Raw genomic sequence first — 18,837 nt, 5'->3', positions numbered from 1 at the left:
GTCACCAGCCGACATTGTCTGGCCGACGGCACCCTGAGGAGGCCCTCTCTGTGTGAGCGCACAGGGCGATGGGAAAACGTTCCTGACAGTCGACGGTCCTGCAAATATCCCGGGCCTAAGCCATGTAGGGCTTTATAGGTAAGAACCAGCACCTTGAATCTCATTTATTCATTCATTTATAACATAAAGCTCTTCAAGCCTTTTGCTGTGTTAAGCTGAGTCAGAATATCTGGAAGTTAACTTAATGATGTTAGTTTCATCAATCTTTTTTTTAAATAATTGTTTATGAATGAATTCCTTAACAGGAAACACACTGTTAAGCTAGCAGATTTTGAAGTGACAAAATCAAATGCTATTACTCTTTGTACCACATAATGAATTACATTTTCCATTAAATCTTTAACAACAGAACCCGAACTGTCTGTCTTGCTGTAGAGAATGGAAGTCTAATAATTAGATTTGAATACAGACCATAAATTAAATTGTGTAGAATTGAGATTGGAACTCGGCACAATATAGGACGGCTTTGAATTATACAAATCGGCCTTCCGTACCCTGAAATCTTATCTGTTTGACGGCAATTATCAAAGTCATAATGGCTAGTAAGTATAAGAATCATCAGCCTACATAACTGGAAGGCATCAGAAAGCCCTAATAAATTATGCCAATTGTGGAATATTACCAAAGGCATATTGGGTCATTTATATAGGTAGTCATCTGAGGGGCCAGACTTCACGGAATGTTCTATCATGTTGGAAGCAGAAAATAAGTTCATAACTAATGCAGCAACTTAGCGAAGGCAGATACAGAAATTCACTATCTGGGTCTGTGGAATAAGGTGCCACTTTTCTTGTATCAAATGTGTTATCATAACAAGAAACATGTAATGTGGCATTTATAATTCCTGCTCTCTCTTTTCTTTTCAGTCAAGTCCAAATCCAGTAGATGCTGCAGGTAGCTGCATATTCACATGGAAGATCTCTTACGCTACTCCGTCTTTACCAACTGACAGTGTCAGAAACTGTAGATCCAGTCCAGATCTTACCTATCTGGCCAATTTAACCTTTCCGTCAGATAATTAAATTCTCTTTGTATCTTGCAGATACAATTTAAACAATTTCATCTTACCTTCCATTCATACATGTCTGTCTAAAGTCTGTGCCAACATTTGGTATGAAGTCTGTAGGTCAGCATTTCTAAATCACTTTTCTTTTAGGTCTGGCATTCCAGGCTTAGTTAGAAGGCAAAAGTCCTGCTTTATAAGAAAATGTCAGCAAAGTATCTCAAATGGGAAATAAAACCAACTTGATGAAATAAAATCAACTTATGTTTGTTGATGACTGAATATTTGCAGAGGAAGTTTCAAAGACATTTTTATGGTGCGCATACCTAGGCATTCATTTATTTATTTTCACAGAAATGAGTGGAATTTACTTCTGAATAACAGTCCTGTATATATCTACTGAAAAGAAAATTCCACTGAATTGAATAGAGCTGACTGGATGGCAATCGAATTATAAATAGTACAGTTATTTAAAAAATAGCTATAGTTAAAAGAGAACTCTTGTTTTAAATGTGTTCCTGATTTATGACATACATTTAAAAGAAACAAGTGAGGAAAATCTACATAGCCAGCTTCGCTATTACAAGTTTACCTGTTATAAATCGTATTATAGCAAATTATTCTTTCTCAGGAAAGAACAAACGATCTAACGGGTTCATAATAATCATCTGCCTCGATCAGCAAAAGTGGGAACTGTTTTACTGAATCCACACAATAAAACTAGCTAATGTGAAACAATCCTTAGTTCAGGGAAGGGACAAAGTGCTTTTATTCTCCAGTTAGTAGCTCATTGTAGAAAAGAAAAACGTTACTTAAAAAGATTTATGCAGCTTTGCTGTAATGAGGTTCCTCTCTAATTCTGCTATGTTATTAGTTTTAAGTGACCATCAGTAAGAGAGAAAACTCTCCCTAAAAGCAGAGTCCAAATGGAAATGTGATCCTTGTACATGATTCCAATGCAAATGTTAGTGTCAAAATGGAACATTTATTCAGTATGGAGCCAGAAAAAGAGGGTGGTCAATTAAAGAAAGTTAATGAAATCATAACTTGACCTATATATTGTATGCTCTAGAATAGCCTTCCTCTTCCTGGAGATGCTTTCAGATAAACTGGATTGTGGCATCTGCCAGTGGGTGTGATTGTCATTGTTATTCTGGTCCAATGTATCTGGTGGCGTTACACTGGGGAAATCTTCACAGTTTCCCTCACATCCTTAAAGACTTTGTGTTTTCATGTACATTGTGTTGTTGTTTTTTAAGCATGCTTGCTTTTTCATCATTACCATATCAAATCCATGGCAGTTTATAAGAGCCATAAAAGGAAATTAGCGCCTTGTGAAAAATGACATATGTCTCCTTTCGAGGTTTAACTTTCCCCACAGAACACTTCAGACAACAAGTGTAAAATAAAAAGAGATATTTTTAATCAAATTTATTTAAAAAGCTTCAAAACATGATTTGTTACAACAATCCTTCCAACGTGTCCTTTTCAAAAATGCAAATCAGTAAACCAATAGAAAAAGATTTTGAAGCAGATGTCTGCTTTTCCCTACTCCCCTTCCTCTGAAGCATTCAAGCCAGAAGGAGGAGAGAGATCCGGAAGCCAAGACACATGTTTGAAGAGAACCAAAAAAAATGGACTTGTGAGTTATCTCTAGACTCCTCAAAATGAGGGTGATATTGGCGCTCACTTGAATTTTCTTCTAATTCCAAAATTTATTAAAAATTGCCCTTGGTATAAAAAGTTCCTGCTGATTCTCCATCTTCCCATTATCTGCTATACACCATGATATGCTGCCTACATTATCCCGCAAAGAGGTTTGATGGAAAGTACTTCTCTTTCTCATTCTCTCTCTGCCCACTTTCTGAACCCATTGTTACAATCTCTTTGCTCTTCCTTACATTTTATGACTTGATCCATTATTTTGCTAAAGCAATCCATACGTTCGGCATGATGCCACAGAAGAGTCAAACATAATAGAAGGTGTAGCTTACAACTTCTTCCCTTCTCCAAATACAAATTTAATGTAGCCACGGTCTTCCAGAAACTGCAAAGTTTTGCATGAAGATGTTCTGCGTTCAAGCCATGAGTTATGAGAATGATCATGGCTTGAGACAGAAAAAGAAGTTTTCAGACAGAATCAAGTCATCCTACTAGATAAGATGGACAGCACAGTGGTTCAGCGGTTAAGACACTGGACTTGTTGGCTGGAAAGTCAGTAGCCCAGGTTTGAGACCTGTTTGAAACGGGGCAGGCTTCTGTTCTTGCCCCGCCCCCTGCCCACCTCGCAGTTTGAAAGCATGCAAATGTAAGTAGATAAATAGGTACCATTTCATGAAAATGTCACTGGATAGCACTCGCTCAATGGCCTCAAAATGGAGTTGACCACCACCTCCTATAGTCAGCAACGACTAGCCAAGTATAATCTGCAGGGATTCCTTTACCTTTTTACTTTTTTAAAAACTAAATATGATATCTTCTAGAGGTTGCAGGACCGCCAATTAAAAAAAAATCTGACAGAAGAAGGAATTTGTGGCCAAATGAGATCTATCCATCCAACGTAATGGACCTCTTTTTCTGTAGTCCTCAGAACAAATGCCAGAGGATCTACCTAAATGTCATGACTATTGTAGGGGGGAAAAGGAGTTAAAAGAAACCAAAATCACAACAGGACACAGGAAAGCCACAAGAACATTTTATCAAACACTTGAGGAAAGGAAAGTTGTGACATTAGTCATGCATTAAAAATATGTACATTAAGGACATTTAGGAGATGGGAAAGAGAACAAATCTGTTCTCCATTCCCTGGGGATTCTTTGCCCCGGTTATTCCTGGCTACAATTATGAAGCATGTACAGTGTTGTAATCTCACAGTACTTCATGTCTCAGCAGAATGGAATGTAAATTGGGGCATTTGTTCTAACAGAATGTTAGTTCTTCTGTACTTTTAGTGGAACATAACACCGAAGTGAGAAAAATCTTTGTTTTTATTAACTGTGTGAACCTTTACAATTCAGTGATTTAATCTGCATCTTGGAAAACGAAATGTAATGTTTCTCTCGGCCTCTCTGATAATGTTACCTTGGTTTTATCCTCATCACATCCTCCAGACTCAGAGCCTAAACCATTCAATGTGCTGAGTGAATTCAAAACAATGTCTCTGCCAGCTATCCAGGTGGCACAGCAATTGTTTGATAGCCCCACTAAGTACCCAGATTGGCATTACTTGCACCGAACGAAAGAAATTATTCAAGTAGTTTGAACAGCAATACAGCAAAGATGGAGTGGGCTGACGATTGACTTTCCTTGCAGTCAGCGCCAACATTTTACAAATGCCCTTATCATTGCCAAAAACTGAGCTCAATTTTAGATTTATGAATCAAACTTAAGCCTGTGTAAAAACACTTTTAACACCAAGAGCTTGAGCCGCATATGTGAGCTTGGCATACTTTTCTGTGGTTTAGTGTGAAACTGTTATAACTGTACAATTTAAGCGTAAAGATTCCTGCTGGATGCTCTCCTAAGTCTAGTTTAATCAACCATTCTATTTCAGTGGTGGCCAGCCAGGGGGATTTAAGTAAACTCATTAATCATGACATAAATGCAAGAATAAGTCAGAGGAAAGTTTCAAGATTACTTTACCAACTTATAATTCCTAGGCTTCCAGTTTAGATTTATGCCCAGGATAAAATTTTATCCTTTATCAGTCATTAACAGTAGAAACACGACTATTACTGTTGCAGATGCAGATTCATTTTGCTAATAATGATGGATAGTATTGAATAAGACGGCATCTGTTCACCTTTATGAATAAAGGCACATATTACACTGAAATACATGACTTGGTATGTTAGATCAAACCTTTTCTCAAAATAAACAAATGCTTGGTAATTCTGAGATTCCCCCAATCAATGAATAATGAATAAGCAGCATCTCATGTTGTTAGGTATGTTATTATATAACTATTGCATATTAATATGCAGGATACTTTAAAAACAGATCTAGTACGATTCTGTAAAGAATGTTTAGAAAGCTCCAAAGCATGTTTATTCAGAGTAGATCTCATTCAGTTTGGTGGGATTTAATCTGAGTAAGTGTGTATCTTTTCAAGACAATTATATGCACATCATTTGACTATCACTGCAAAGATACAACTCCCAATATTTTAAGGCAAAGATATGCACACTGTGTCACATCAGACGGTGAGACTCAGGACGTTCCCGCCTTGGTTGTCAAAAAGAACAACTTTCCCCCCACACTGCCTGCTCTCCTTTTTCAAAGACCCTGTCAGCTTCACTCCACCAATTGGGCCTGATGAGCTGTGAAGCAGGGCAGGCATCACTGAAAAAGCTCAACAAAGATTTGAGGAAACAGTAGAACAGTGAAAGCAGAGGAATCAAAAGGAAATCCTGCACTGGCAATGCTATGCCAGAGGGACAACTTAAATTATGAGCGGGGAACGCCAAAGTTGGCAGCATAAATCCAAGGTTAGTCCTGGGGTACGGAAGATCATAGACAAAACCCACCTTCTCATTAGAGATGCTCAGACTGTCATAGGCACGGTGCACATTTGGTGTGGTAAGGCTGAAGTGGTACACGTGATGTAGTAATAGAGGAATACAAAGTGTGTGCAGCATGTCTTCCCCTCATTATCAAATCATTGCAACAAGCCTCTCTCCATAGCTAGGATTAGAAGGAGAGTGGAGGCCAAAAGAGATCTGACTTTTTTCTTTGAGAAACGTAAGCCATGATCTTAGGCATTTCTGCTGTTTTCCAGCTATTTTACACCACCACCACCCCAAGAGACCAGTAAGGAATAGCAGACAATGCTTACGATGAAAGAATAAAGTGATTCAAAGCCTTTTTTCAACCAAAAAAGGAGAGAGAAAAAGCAACCACTCCAAAGGTGAGAGGGATTAAAGCAAAGCTAAACTCTTCTCTGAAATGGAAGGAAAAACTTCTGTATTTTCAGGTGCAGGAAGAAACAAAGTGCTGAAAGGAAACGGCTGTATATAAGCCTTTCGTGTTCTACTCTCATTTGAAAATGAAAGGAGAAAGTGACTGAAGGAAAAAGATAAGTGACATTTTTACATCTGCTTTCTGTTTAATCCTACTTAATCATAGTTTGGTGGCAGCATTCTCCCACCCTGTCCCTTGGATGTGTAGGAGTTGCACTCCACAGAAACAGCCCAGAAAGGTGTCAGATCACTTTTTAAAAGGTCATTTTTTAAAATAAAATAAAAACAACACCAGAAATTCCTCTACAGAAATTTGCCTGTCCGTGCCCAGTCACCAAAGGAAACAAGCCTCACAGGCAAGCATGTTAGCAAAAACATTGCCTTTTGCTTCAGTCAACGTTTCCCAGAGGGTTAGTTGAGTTCGTCTCTTGTACAAAAAGATAGCAAAGAGTCTTGAGGCATCTTAAAACCTACCCATCTCTTTACTCTAACAAAGAAACCCGATGGTCTTTAAGATGATGCCAGGGTCTTGGCTGCCCTTAAATAAATAAATGCCTCCCAGACAGAATGAATGGAAATCCCCACCCGCACATCCCCACTCCCAAATCTTCAGGTTAGGGAATTTGATTTCTACCTCCAAACTGCCAGTTCCCAGTTATATTCAGGGCAAGAAGCCATAACTGAAACCACCAAAAAAAAAAACCAGACAGAAACACATACCACGCTGGTAGAGCCAGTCTGACGATGCTGTTGTGACAATTTGGGAAGAGGGGAACAGAGAGAGCATTTTCATACTCCAGGGAAATTTTCCTCCCCCAGAAGGGGACGGAGGTACCTCGGTACCTGACAAGAGCACAGAGAAATGCTGAAGGCTGAATGTGGCTTTGGAAAGGTGGCAGCCCATCAGATGCCAAGAGTTTAGGGCTTTTTGGGGGGGAGGAGAAAGAGAAAGAGAGCGAGAGAGAGAGCCAAAGTGGGGCGGCGGGAAAGGGAGAAGCGTTTTCTGGAGATGAGAAGCCATGGAAAGCAGGCGGCGGATCCACCGGGGCGAGTGAAGGGAGAGCACGGGCGACAGAGACAGATACAAGGGGGGAGGAGAGCGAGACCACACCACAGGGACGCCACACGGACACAACGGCTTACTGTGGGCTCTTGGGGTAGAAAGGCAGGGTGACATGGCTGAGGTCCTGGAGGTCAAAAGCCGTGGGCTCGGCGGAAATGGCCTGCCTCTTGGTCCTCTGCTCGCCGTGCAAGGTGGTGGAGCTTTGCTGCGCCTGTTGGGTGGCGGGCCGGATCACGGAGCGGTACTTGTCCAGCTCGTTCTGCAGCTTCTGGATCAGCTCGTCCTTCTGATCCAGCTCCAGCTCCAGCTCGTCAATGAGCGCGTCTCGCTGCCGAAGCTCCTCGATCTTTTCTTGCAAGGCGTATTGTAAATCCCGCAGCGTCCCCATTCTCAACCTCCACCTCCTCTTCCTCCTCCACCACCACCACCTCCTCCTCCTCCTCCTCCTCCTCCCTGGGGCTCCTGCCTGCGCCCCCCGCTCCTCTCGTCGCAACTTTGCCCCCCGCCCCACCGAGTAGCCGCCGCCGCCGCCGCCTGCCGCTTGTCCCACTTCAAGCCAACTTTGCCAGTCGCTGCTCCGAGCGACCTGCTGCTGCCGCCGCCGCCGCCGCAACCTCCGCCAGCAGATCCCGTTCGCCCTTCAACGCACGCCTCCAGCCTGGCTCGGCGAAGAATCCGCTGCCGCCGCTTCGCTTTTGCTTCGCTTCGCTTCGGCGGAGCTAGGCGAAGGAAAGGAGAAGCCCCACCACCATCCTGGTTCGGCGGCGCCCCAGCGGCGCCCAGCTTCACCGACGGCGGGCTCGCAAAGGGCGATCGCGAGCTGCCGCCTGCGTCAAGCTAGACTGGAGAGAGGGAGAGAGAGAGAGAGACAGCGAGCGAACGAGAGCGCCGAGGAGACGGCGGGAGGAGGGAAGCGAGGCGAACGAGGGGCGTCTGCGGCACGCCGTAGCACCGGCACTTTTCCCTCACAGGGCTACTATCTGCTCGGCTCCCGCCTGCTTCTCCGCCTCTCCTCTCACCCCATCAGCCCGCCCGCCAGCGGGAGGTGAGGGGGTGGGCTTTGTCGCGTTCCAGGCATTTCCCGCCCAAACGGCACGCCACGTTTGCAAGGGGGTGTGCGTGCGTGTGTGTGTGTGTGTGTGTGTGTGTGTGTGTGTGTGTGTGTGTGTGTATGCGCGTGTTTGGGGTAGGCGGCGGGAGGTGAGGGGGGGGAGCGGAGACGTTTTAGAGCCATTGGTTTTGGCGGGGCGGAGAGTCTCCCCCTTAGTTACGCAGCCCGAGGCGGGCTTCCCATTTCGGTACCCCCACCCCATAGGAGAAAAAACAACAACAACAACAACAGTCGGCGTCTCGGGCTGCCCCGAACAGCCTGCCGGGCTAAAGGCAGAACTTCCGCGCCCAGAATGGATCCGCCACGCCGTCCGTACGTGCGTATCCGCCAAGAGCAGCAGCAGCAGCGTCAGGATGCTGTGTCTACCACAGGAGAGGCTTTGCCTCCCCTGGCAGGAGAGGAGCCGCGTCTCTCATGAGCGCCGGAGAGGCAGAGGAGAAGGCGATGCGGGCCTGCCCCCAAAAAAACAACAAAAACTATTCCTGACAGCCTCACCTGTAGCAGAGATGAGACTATCAACTGCCTAGCGCGCCCCTCGTTCTCCTTAAGCACCGCCGAGCGAGGCGCAGCGCTGACAGACTTTCTAAGCCTGCCTAAAGCAGGTGAAGCTTTATCCGCAGGATGGAGAAGGAGAGATTAAGAGGGTTACAACCGGCAGGGTGAAAAGTGGCCAGTGCCGGTTCCATTACTTAGGCCAGGGGTCAGCAACCTGAAACAGTGAAAGAGCCACTCGGAACCGGTTCCCTCACAAAAGGAAAAACAGAGTCGCAAAAAATGTGTGCACATGCGCGTACATGCACGCATGCGCAAAACAGGGTTTGACTGAAGAGTGAAGCCAAGGCGAGATATGCACCTACCCTGCATATTTGAATTGATTGGTTGAACTTTTTTAGTCCCACTTTTTTTTGGGGGGGGGACTGCACATGGCAGAGGACTGGGAGCCGCAGGAGATGGCTGAAAGAGCCTCATGCGGCTCCGGAGCTGCGGGTTGCAGAGTCCAAATGGAAATGTGATCCTTGTACATGATTCCAATGCAAATGTTAGTGTCAAAATGGAACATTTATTCAGTATGGAGCCAGAAAAAGAGGGTGGTCAATTAAAGAAAGTTAATGAAATCATAACTTGACCTATATATTGTATGCTCTAGAATAGCCTTCCTCTTCCTGGAGATGCTTTCAGATAAACTGGATTGTGGCATCTGCCAGTGGGTGTGATTGTCATTGTTATTCTGGTCCAATGTATCTGGTGGCGTTACACTGGGGAAACTGCCTGGAGAGACAACCCCCCTCCCAAAAAAAGCTTTGCCACTCTTCTTTCTCCAACCACCTAATGGCTCATTTAACAGAGCTTGGGGGAAACAATGGGGGAAGAACCAGTTGTCAGCAATCCACCAGCTTCAAGATGCTTAGGAGATGAGGAGGTCCCCTATCACAATTGATTATCTCACACACACACACGCACACACACTCTACTGTGGCAAGGGAGAAAGAAGGGGAGGGGTGAGAAAGATGCTTGAAGATGGGTGAGAATGAGAAAGCTCTCCCATTTTAAATGGCTTTTGGAAGATGAAGGCTGAGCCCACGGAGATGCCACAGAAAAAGGCCACTGGCCCTCAGGTTTTTATCTTTCTGAGTCTCAAGTGTGGAAGCTCAGCAGCATGGTTGCAAGTTAACTTGCCTCGATTTTGCTAAGTTTGGGCCCAGACCTTCCCCCTGATATAATCAGAAGAAACAGGTGCAGCTGTTTTTCAGTGTCAGATCCAGACTCATTTAGACTTCCGCTGTCCCCTTCCCAGCAAATCATGTATGACTTTGGATTCTGCACCTGGATCCTTCTTGGCCTGGACAAGGTTCATTCCCACCTGCAAGTCAAGATTTTATATTGGAGAGAAGCAACAACAAGGCTGCTGTAACAACAGAAGAGAGGGATAAACCTGAATTAATGTGACAGAGCGTATACAGTACATACACTTTGCCAAAAGGCAAAAAATAACTCCATGCAAGACACAACCAATATTACACCTTTCAAGTTCTGCAGGATGTTTCTGCCTTGGGCCTTGATATGCATTTATAATACTGCAAATCCCACCACATGATTAAAGTACAAAGCTGCTTTTAGGGCCATTCAACATTCTCTGTTTTATTTCAAATATATGCTGTATATTTAAATAGAGAGAAAAACAGAATCATATGATCAAGTGACATGAGTGACTACCAAACGTATGTGATCCACTTTCAGCCACAATAATAAGGGATAACTTGCATGAGTCATGGCAGATATAATACCATGAGAAAAATAGCAGTATATGGTTAAAGCTGTCACTAAGCCTTAGAAGTTTTCAGAACCAGCTGTAATCTTAATTTGTTAACCAGGCTTTTAATTGAATCTATATTGCTATGCATTTCTTGGTTCCTGTTATCTTGGTTTTAAGATGTTATAATGCTATGGCTTTTAATGCTATTTTGTATTATGCTTTGATGTTAGTATGGTAATAATGAAGAGCAGGTATTTTATAAATAAATAAATTGACTGAGCCAAAATATTCTCAGGGGGATCACTTGACAAATTTAGCTATCTCAGCTACAGTGAGGAAATGCCAAATTTCAGAGTCCAGCAATAGCATTTAAGACATTCAAGCATTTTAATATAAGGCATATGATTTAGCCAGCCAAGCCTTAGATACGTGGAGTAGCTTAACGGATTGATTCAAGCCACCTCATAAAACCTATGCTGTATAATCAAATGTGTTAGTGTTAAAATAGTGTCTTTCTGAATTTTGGCTATCATAACTTGACTCTCCTGTTACGTTAAAGAAATGAATGGTAATCAAGGGTTAGGTTTAGAGTTAGAACATGCATATCATGCAGGGCTCAAAGTTGGAGCAGAAACATAATCCTCAGGACACACGGATCTGTACCTTCACCAGTGAACATAGAAAGCTTCATGAAAAGATATTACGGTGCCTGCAAACAACAGGATGGGTCATTCATCAACTTCTGCTTATGAGTTTTTATAGCATTTGATTGGACTTACAGTGCAACTGGGGAGGGTGTCAGATTTCTGAAAAGATCCAGCCAAGCAGTTTGCATCATTCATATTGCTAAGCACTTTGCGTATTTACAGACAGTTCTCGACTTATGACCACAACTGACCTACAAATTTCAGTTGCTAAGCAAGGCAGTTGATAAGTGAGTTTTGCTCCATTTTGTGAGCTTTTTTGCCACAGGTGTTAAGCGAATCATGGAAGTCGTTAAGCAAATCTGGCTTGCCCCATTGACTTTGCATGTCAGAAGCTGGCTGGAAAGGTTATAAATGGCCCTCAATATGTCTCAATATGCAACTGTCTTCAATACATGTCAGGTACCAAATGCCCAAATTGTGATCACATGACCCTGGGGATGTTGCAACAGTTGTAAGTATGAGAACTAGTCATAAGTCATTTATTTCAGTGCCACTGTAACTTTGAACAATCACTAAACAAATGGTTGTAAGTCGAGAACTACCTGTAGTTTTCATGCTGGTTTTTAGGCTGTTTCTCAGAACTAACCCATGTCAAACTCCTACATCCATCTCACATATGCCCAGCAGACTAGTGTGCTGGGATGGGCATGAACGTATGAAGAGGGGGAATTGTGCAATGAAAATAAAAGTCCCTGAAGAAATCAGTGGTTTGCAGTGTTTAAGCTCACAGCACTGCTCTATGCCTCATAAAGAAGCTTAATGAGTTATACTATTCTTCTGTGTGGAGGAGTTTTCAGGGGGGGGAAAAAGTTGTGTTGGAAACAGAAAATGGGCATGGATTGCATGAGCAGGCTTTATGAGGAAAAATCTAATCATGTCTTATTGGCCTTTCCTGCACAGAAAAAAAAAGAGCTAGGTACATCCTGCATTTTGATGAAAGAACAAGGCGTCTTCAGAAATTCAAAACAAAAAATAGAAAGCTCTCGATTCAGCCTCCAAGACATGTTAGCATGCATGTATTTTATTATTAATTTAATATTTTTAAATTGTTGGCTAGAGAATCAGCAAAAAAGAACAGCAGGTTAACCATTTTCCTTTAAATGTTTTTTTTTTCCTTCTCGAAATCATGCTCTGATAGTTTTCAGTCATCCAAGAGGAGAAAAAAAAGATAAAAGTGTGATCAGACCCTCACATAGCTGGTAACATCAAGCAAAAACAATGTGAATTTCCATAAGAATTTATGCTAACCTGTAATAAATACAGATTCTTAGAAACTACAGTATAACAGGAATTTCATAGCTTCCTTTAAAAAGGTAAAGGTTCCCCCGCACATGCGTGCTAGTAGTTTCCGACTCTAGGGGTCGGTGCTCATCTCCGTTTCAAAGCCGAAGAGCCAGCGCTTGTCCGAGGACGTCTCCGTGGTCATGTGGCCGGCATGACTAGACGCCAAAGGCGCATGGAACGCTGTTATCTTCCCACCGTAGTGGTCCCTATTTTTCTACTTGCATTTTTACATGCTTTCGAACTGCTAGGTTGGCAGAAGCTGGGACGAGTAACGGGCGCTCACTCTGTTACGCGGCACTCGGGATTCGACCCGCCAAACTGCCGACCTTCTAATCGACAAGCTCAGCATCCTAGCCCACTGAGCCACCGTGTCCCTAAGGGATAGTTAGGACTGCAGAAAAAACTATTGCAATCTGCCTGCCTTCCATAGAAGCCCTGTGTATTGCACAGGTCAAAAGGAGGGCTAAGAAAACATTTAAAGATCCCTTATATCCTGGATATAAACGGTTTCAACTCCTCTCTTCGGGACCCCACTATAGGGCATTGCCTGCCAAAACAAGTAGACACAGGGACAGTTTTTTTCCCTTGTGCCATCACTCTTCTGAACACCTAATTCTCATAGTATTGTCTTATGTCTAAGTGCATGTACCCATACTGTATGGCTGTAGTATTTTTATTATCCTTCTCATCTTCTTTACTATACCCTCTTTTTGGAATCATTATTATAATTATTATTACTCTGTTGCTCTGCATGTATACCGAGAAGTTTTGCACCGGAGACAAATTCCTTGTGTGTCTAATCACACTTGGCCAATGATGTAGCCTAATTACTGTACTGATTAAAATAACTATTTGTGAAATAAGTAGTTGATTTATAAAATTAAGGGATCCCTTATCTGCATACCAACTAAACTCTCTTATTTATAAATCACAGTTACACAAAAAGCATTTAAGTATATTTCCCTCTGTTCTTCCAACGCAAACAGCAAAAAGAGAATGAATGAAGAAAGGCAAGGATATCTGAGGAAGCCAAAAAAAAAAAACAAGTTATGGTGATGGCCATAACCATTGCTTTATAGTGAGATGAGCTGCATATAAATTTTATAATAAATAAAATGTTAATAAAATAAAAGCAATTGAACACCGGCTTGTTTTTCTACGATAGAGCCAAGATTTCTCATTTTGTGTTACTGTGCCAAGTCAGATCCATTTTATTTGGATGAAGCTTTGCAAAGAAACTTTGCAGGGACTTCGAACAGTTCTGTTTTGTTGTGATTTCAGGGTCTTTCTGGATTTGCATCTTTATTATTACATGTAGGAACTAATATGATTTCATTGTTAACTGCCTCAAATGCTACAGAATAAAGAAGATGAGCTAAAGACAGAAATCAATAATTCATCCAAAGGCTCTCAGCAGGGAAGCTGTGAAGTGAATCCTGGTGGAAAGATTGCTATGATGTCAATGCATTATGAAGCACAAGTTTTGGGAAGATCTTACGGGTTTCATTTGTAGCAGGAAAAGAAAAGCTGCAGAAGGGTCATGCTTGTTTTGTGTAGATCTCTGTGACGCAGAGTTGGTTGTAACCTCAGAATAACTTGCTTCATTCAATCTATGAAATTACTCCAAGTACTTTATCCAAAATCTGTTTGAAACATCCGTATCTTTTTTCCATTCACAGCTTTTTCAAACCCAAAGTTTGCACAAACTTTCCTCATGCCGTAAACACATTGTGAATATAAATAAATTCAGCAAATTAAAAAGAGAATGAACACGTGCATATTTCAGATTCATCTCACACACAAACATGCATATTTTGGATCAAGGGCAGGCAAATAGAAATAGTCTCTTCTCGCAATGCCACAGCATTTCTATTTTCACAACAACTATGAAAAAGTTTTTGCGCATGTCTAATTGTATTGGGAATTATTTTCAAATGCAAGAAAGAGCCAGGTGAGCAGTTTGGATGACAGTATTATAAGGATACAAATAGATCGTAAAGAGTTCCAAATGAATAACTTCAAATTAGATATACCACTAGTGGTACAATAGATGAAATGGAATTCAAGTATAGTTTTGGGGTTTTTCTGTTTTTTTGCTTTTCAAGTGATGCACAATTTATTTCAAAGGATCAGAAAGCAAATGTAGATTTGGCTAAAATTTTCTCTGAGATTTATTTTTTTTAGTTGCATGAACTGATTAGAAAGAAAAAGTAAGAAAAAATATAAACAAGTACAAGTTTTTTAAAATAAATATCTAACATTCTATATATCCAATGACTGGCTCAGTTACTTTGATTTTCTAACAGCATCAGGTAACTATATTTTTTACTGAGACAAAGTCAGACTGGAAAGAAGTCTTGAGTCGTCCCAAAGGTGCTTTTTTTTTTCAAAAGACAACTGGCCTTTCTCTGTTTTTCCCTGCAGACATTTCACTTCTCATGCAAAAAGCTTCTTCAGTTCTGATTTCTTGGATGAGGAGCTAAAGGTCTCCAATGAAAAACAAAGAAAGTCCAGTTGCCATTTGAAAAAAAATAAAGCACCTTAGGGACAATCGTGACTTGGATGACTCAGAATCTCTATAGACAAATGTTGAGTGGCATATTTTAGGATTCTTCTTTCCTGTTCAGCGTTTATAAATGCTTGGGTAACGATTCCAATATATAATTAACAGATTTGTGGATATTGCAAAGTTACAAGGACGTTGGAGTTGCTAGTCTACACAAGCTTATAAATGGTTGATAAATTGCAGCTGAATTGTTTCATTCTCTCAAAAACAAAAGTCACAGATAAAGAACTAGAGATAATATTCGTAATTCATTTCTGCCACTGATGGACAGTAATATCTTTCTCTCTCTCTACGTGAAAGATTCACACATTGAACAGTTACTGTCACAGTATTTTTCAGTAAAATTCACCAAGCTCAAGAAACTGCTGGGAAAAAAAGGTGAGTGCTATTCTGATGTCACTTTTTTCTTCTTCAGAATAATCATATGCTGATTTACTCAAATATCATGGAAACATTTTCTGACGCATAGGTTCTTGAATGTTAATTCAGAGAAAAAACATGGAAGAATCATATTTTTCCAACAGCATAAGATGCATAAAAGGTCATGAATGATGAGATTTGTAAAAAGTCACATACCCTTGTGTCTTGGAACTAATAGACAACTCAGGGTATAGAAATATATACTGAAAGCTTATCCCATCTATAATTCATACACAAATTATGATTGCTAAGATTGCTGTTGGAAATGAGCATATATAATAAAAAAAGAAACATATGTTAGTTTACGTCTTAAGATAAGCTACTTCCTGTCAGATGAGGTCACCAGTTGCCACTGGTTAACTGTCTCTTTGTTGTAAAGCATATTGCCTAATCCCTAATACATAATGCTTGCTACACAGCAACTTTACAAGTGCATATTTTCTTTGGCTTAGGGAGCCTCAAATTCAGGTTAATTCAAAGGAAGCTAATTAATACCAAATCTATGACTGTATGACGGGAGAATACTACTTACACTAATGCTTCTAAAGGGCTTTAAAGTCACAGTGTTTTGGAAAAGTCCGTTGCCTACCTAGGGGCAACTTGATATGAAGGAAGGGCCACTGATTGCCAATTTAAGGCATTTGTTCATCCCAAATACCCAGACAAAATAACTGTCAGGTACGAAGAATTGGGACCATACAATAAGTTCCAATTAAACTGATTTATTGTGCATGCCTATACACAAGAATCTAATAAACTTACAGTCAGCACTACACTGGCACTAGCTAATATTTAACAGAATTCAAGAGGGGCTCGACTTAGACTGCTTGTGAAAACAATGATTCCAGGCTAATTCCTCTCTTGACTCTGCCCCAGGCTCAGCCTGTCCTACTACAGTGACTGATAGATTTGAAGTTTACCTCTAAATCAAAATATTTGACAGTGGTGAACATCAAGTTTTTTTATCTAACATCAATTTATTTATTTATGTATTTGCTCACTAACATTTTAATGCCCAATGTGTGGAGGAAAAGAAAATAATGTGTCTGAGTGATCAGTCTGATGAAATCAATGTCATGCCTTGAGACCAACTATACTCCTTTTGAACAGGCATCAGTGGCATAACATTGCTTTGGAAATTTAGTCAAATTTAGAATGGTGGACACTCATGGCTGTGCCACTCTATTCTTGCAAATATTGAGGACTATACAATAATCGAAAACCAAATTTAAAACATTGTAAAATGGCAACTGTATAAATTACAAAAACAATAACAGTGCAATAAACTAGGACTAAGTCAGATCTTAATGTCACCCAAATGTTTTGTCCAAGAGCCATGTTTTATTCTGTAGAAGGAGACCACCACTTTCATTACTAGAGCCAGGGCTTTTTTTGTCACAGAACGCTCAGAATGGAGTTCCGGCACCTTTTTTGGATGGAACCTTGTATGGTAGGCAAGGCAGGTTGTATGACATGTGTGAGTTCCAGCACCTTTTTCTTTTACAAAAAAAGCACTGACTAGAGCATACAGATAATTTGCATGTTCAGCTATCTGACTAATGTCATCAGCATGATGACAATGTTTCTTCCTTCAATTTTGAAACCATGCATCTTCCAAACTAACTTCCATCATTATATATAAATAAAGAGAAAGTACACAGCCTTGCTGTGTGTAGGCCAGACCAAGAAACTAAATTCACAAATACAACTGGAACGTTATTTTATTGATACAAGCTACAGTGCAAAATTTTGAAAGCTCATGTTTGTTTTCTCTCTTACATTCAGGCAGTTAGAGCATAGACAATTTGAGTTTCTTAATATTTTGTTGTTGTTGTTCTCCAAGCTTAAAGTATGCTTTTGTAACTGCCTCTGAATAGTTTCTCCAAGGTCATATCTGTAGCCTTCTACTTGCTTCAATCCTTTGCCAGCCTGGAGTCATTTGGTTTTGCCATGTTCTGTCTGGACTTCCTGTCTTGGGCTTCCCACCCTTTGTTTGGGTTTCTCATGAAGACAATGAAGTCTAGAATTCCCACTTACCTAAGGACATTCCATAGCTTGAGACAAGTGAGAAGGTTTAGCTGAATTCCCTTGGGGGAATTAGAGATGCTTTGCTCTCTAGCCTCATTGTTTGGGCAGATTCACTTCAGATAGGAAGTCTTCAAGCTACCCAGTCCCTGAGCCTTATAGGTTTTTAAAGATTTTTTGCCATTTCTATCCAAACACTGGCTTAAGCATTGGCCTTTCCACCAAATGACATTTGATTCTGAAGAGCTAAACTCCTTTGCCATTGTTTTATACTTTTTAAGCAGAATCTCTGCAATCTCTCAATTTTCATTGCACCTATTTCTCTGGAACTATGAAGGCTACATCAATCATAAATATTAAATATCAGTATTTGTTGCCTACTAATTTTATTTTATTTCTTAAATGAGCTAGCTTTTTTTAAAAAGTATAATAACTACCTACAGTCTATAGCCCAGTCTATAGATTCTCCAATAAAAAGATTGCTTGCTGTTTTCTGATTTGAATTTCCCCATAACAGCATAATCACAGAAGCAAAATTGCAGATGGAATGAAGTTGCCTGACTTGCTTCCCTACTAAATAATACATTAAATAGGAAAAATTTCATACTTGTTATGAAAGACAAACTATCCAATCTATCTAAAGAAAATTCATTTTATAGTTTAATAACCCCCAAAAGCTTCAATTCAGATTTAGGCCAGATAATACTACACCTAGAAAAGATTCAAGATTCATCAACTAAGTATATTAATTTTGGTATAGAAGATTCAATTTTATCAATAAATACCAACATCTGTTCTCCAAAGAGAATTATTATATAGCACATATTGAGACAATTAATTTTAGTGTTCTGCCTAATTACATGCACTTACTTTCCAAACTCAGATCAAACAATGGAAAAGTGAGAAAAACCAGACTGTAAAAATCTCTTCAAGAAAAACGGAATTAAATTAGATCTCCCTTGGCAAACAAATAAATAAAAAAAATGACAGTTTATTCACTGAATACTTGGCACATTTCACTTTCTTCAAAATATCTGGAAGGGATAAGTAACAAATGAAGACAATAAAAAGTAGTGTTTCTGTTTAATTGTTCTTGTTCTAATGACTTCTTTCCAATTGGCAATTAAGGAAATGACTCATTACATTAAAATGCCCATCAATTATCCAAAAGTCATAGGTTAAAAAAGACAAGGTGTCTTATACAATCCTGGCCTATATCACAAGCATCAAAATGAGGCCATAAACATTAATTAAAGGAATTGTATCTTTTTCAAAAAAATAATAATTGATCACAATAAAATAGCAGCCTCCTTGCATTTATTATCATGTGCAAAAAAGAAAATATGTATTATCATGGCAAATCCATTTTTTGTTTTTTGCTTAACC

The 18,837-nt window shown here is 40.5% G+C and overlaps 1 protein-coding gene across 2 annotated transcripts in view; it reads right to left on the bottom strand.

Moving 5' to 3' along the window:
• Positions 1-18,837, bottom strand: part of PRKG1 (protein kinase cGMP-dependent 1) — a gene marked incomplete at both ends in the record, with an annotated part of 850,316 nt that overhangs the window by 736,611 nt on the left and 94,868 nt on the right. The window contains one exon of one of the 2 annotated variants that reach the window (XM_083364785.1): positions 7,165-7,492. The exons of the other annotated variant lie outside the window; for it this stretch is intronic. Within the exon in view, the coding sequence (XP_083220911.1) occupies positions 7,165-7,472 (308 nt within the window). Of the gene's footprint in view, positions 1-7,164; positions 7,493-18,837 lie in introns of those variants that run through there. 2 annotated transcript variants of the gene reach the window in all.

This window comes from Vipera ursinii (genome assembly GCF_947247035.1).
Source record: "Vipera ursinii genome assembly, chromosome: 5".
NCBI lineage: Eukaryota > Metazoa > Chordata > Lepidosauria > Squamata > Viperidae > Vipera > Vipera ursinii.
This window is presented reverse-complemented; position numbering and strand designations above follow the sequence as displayed.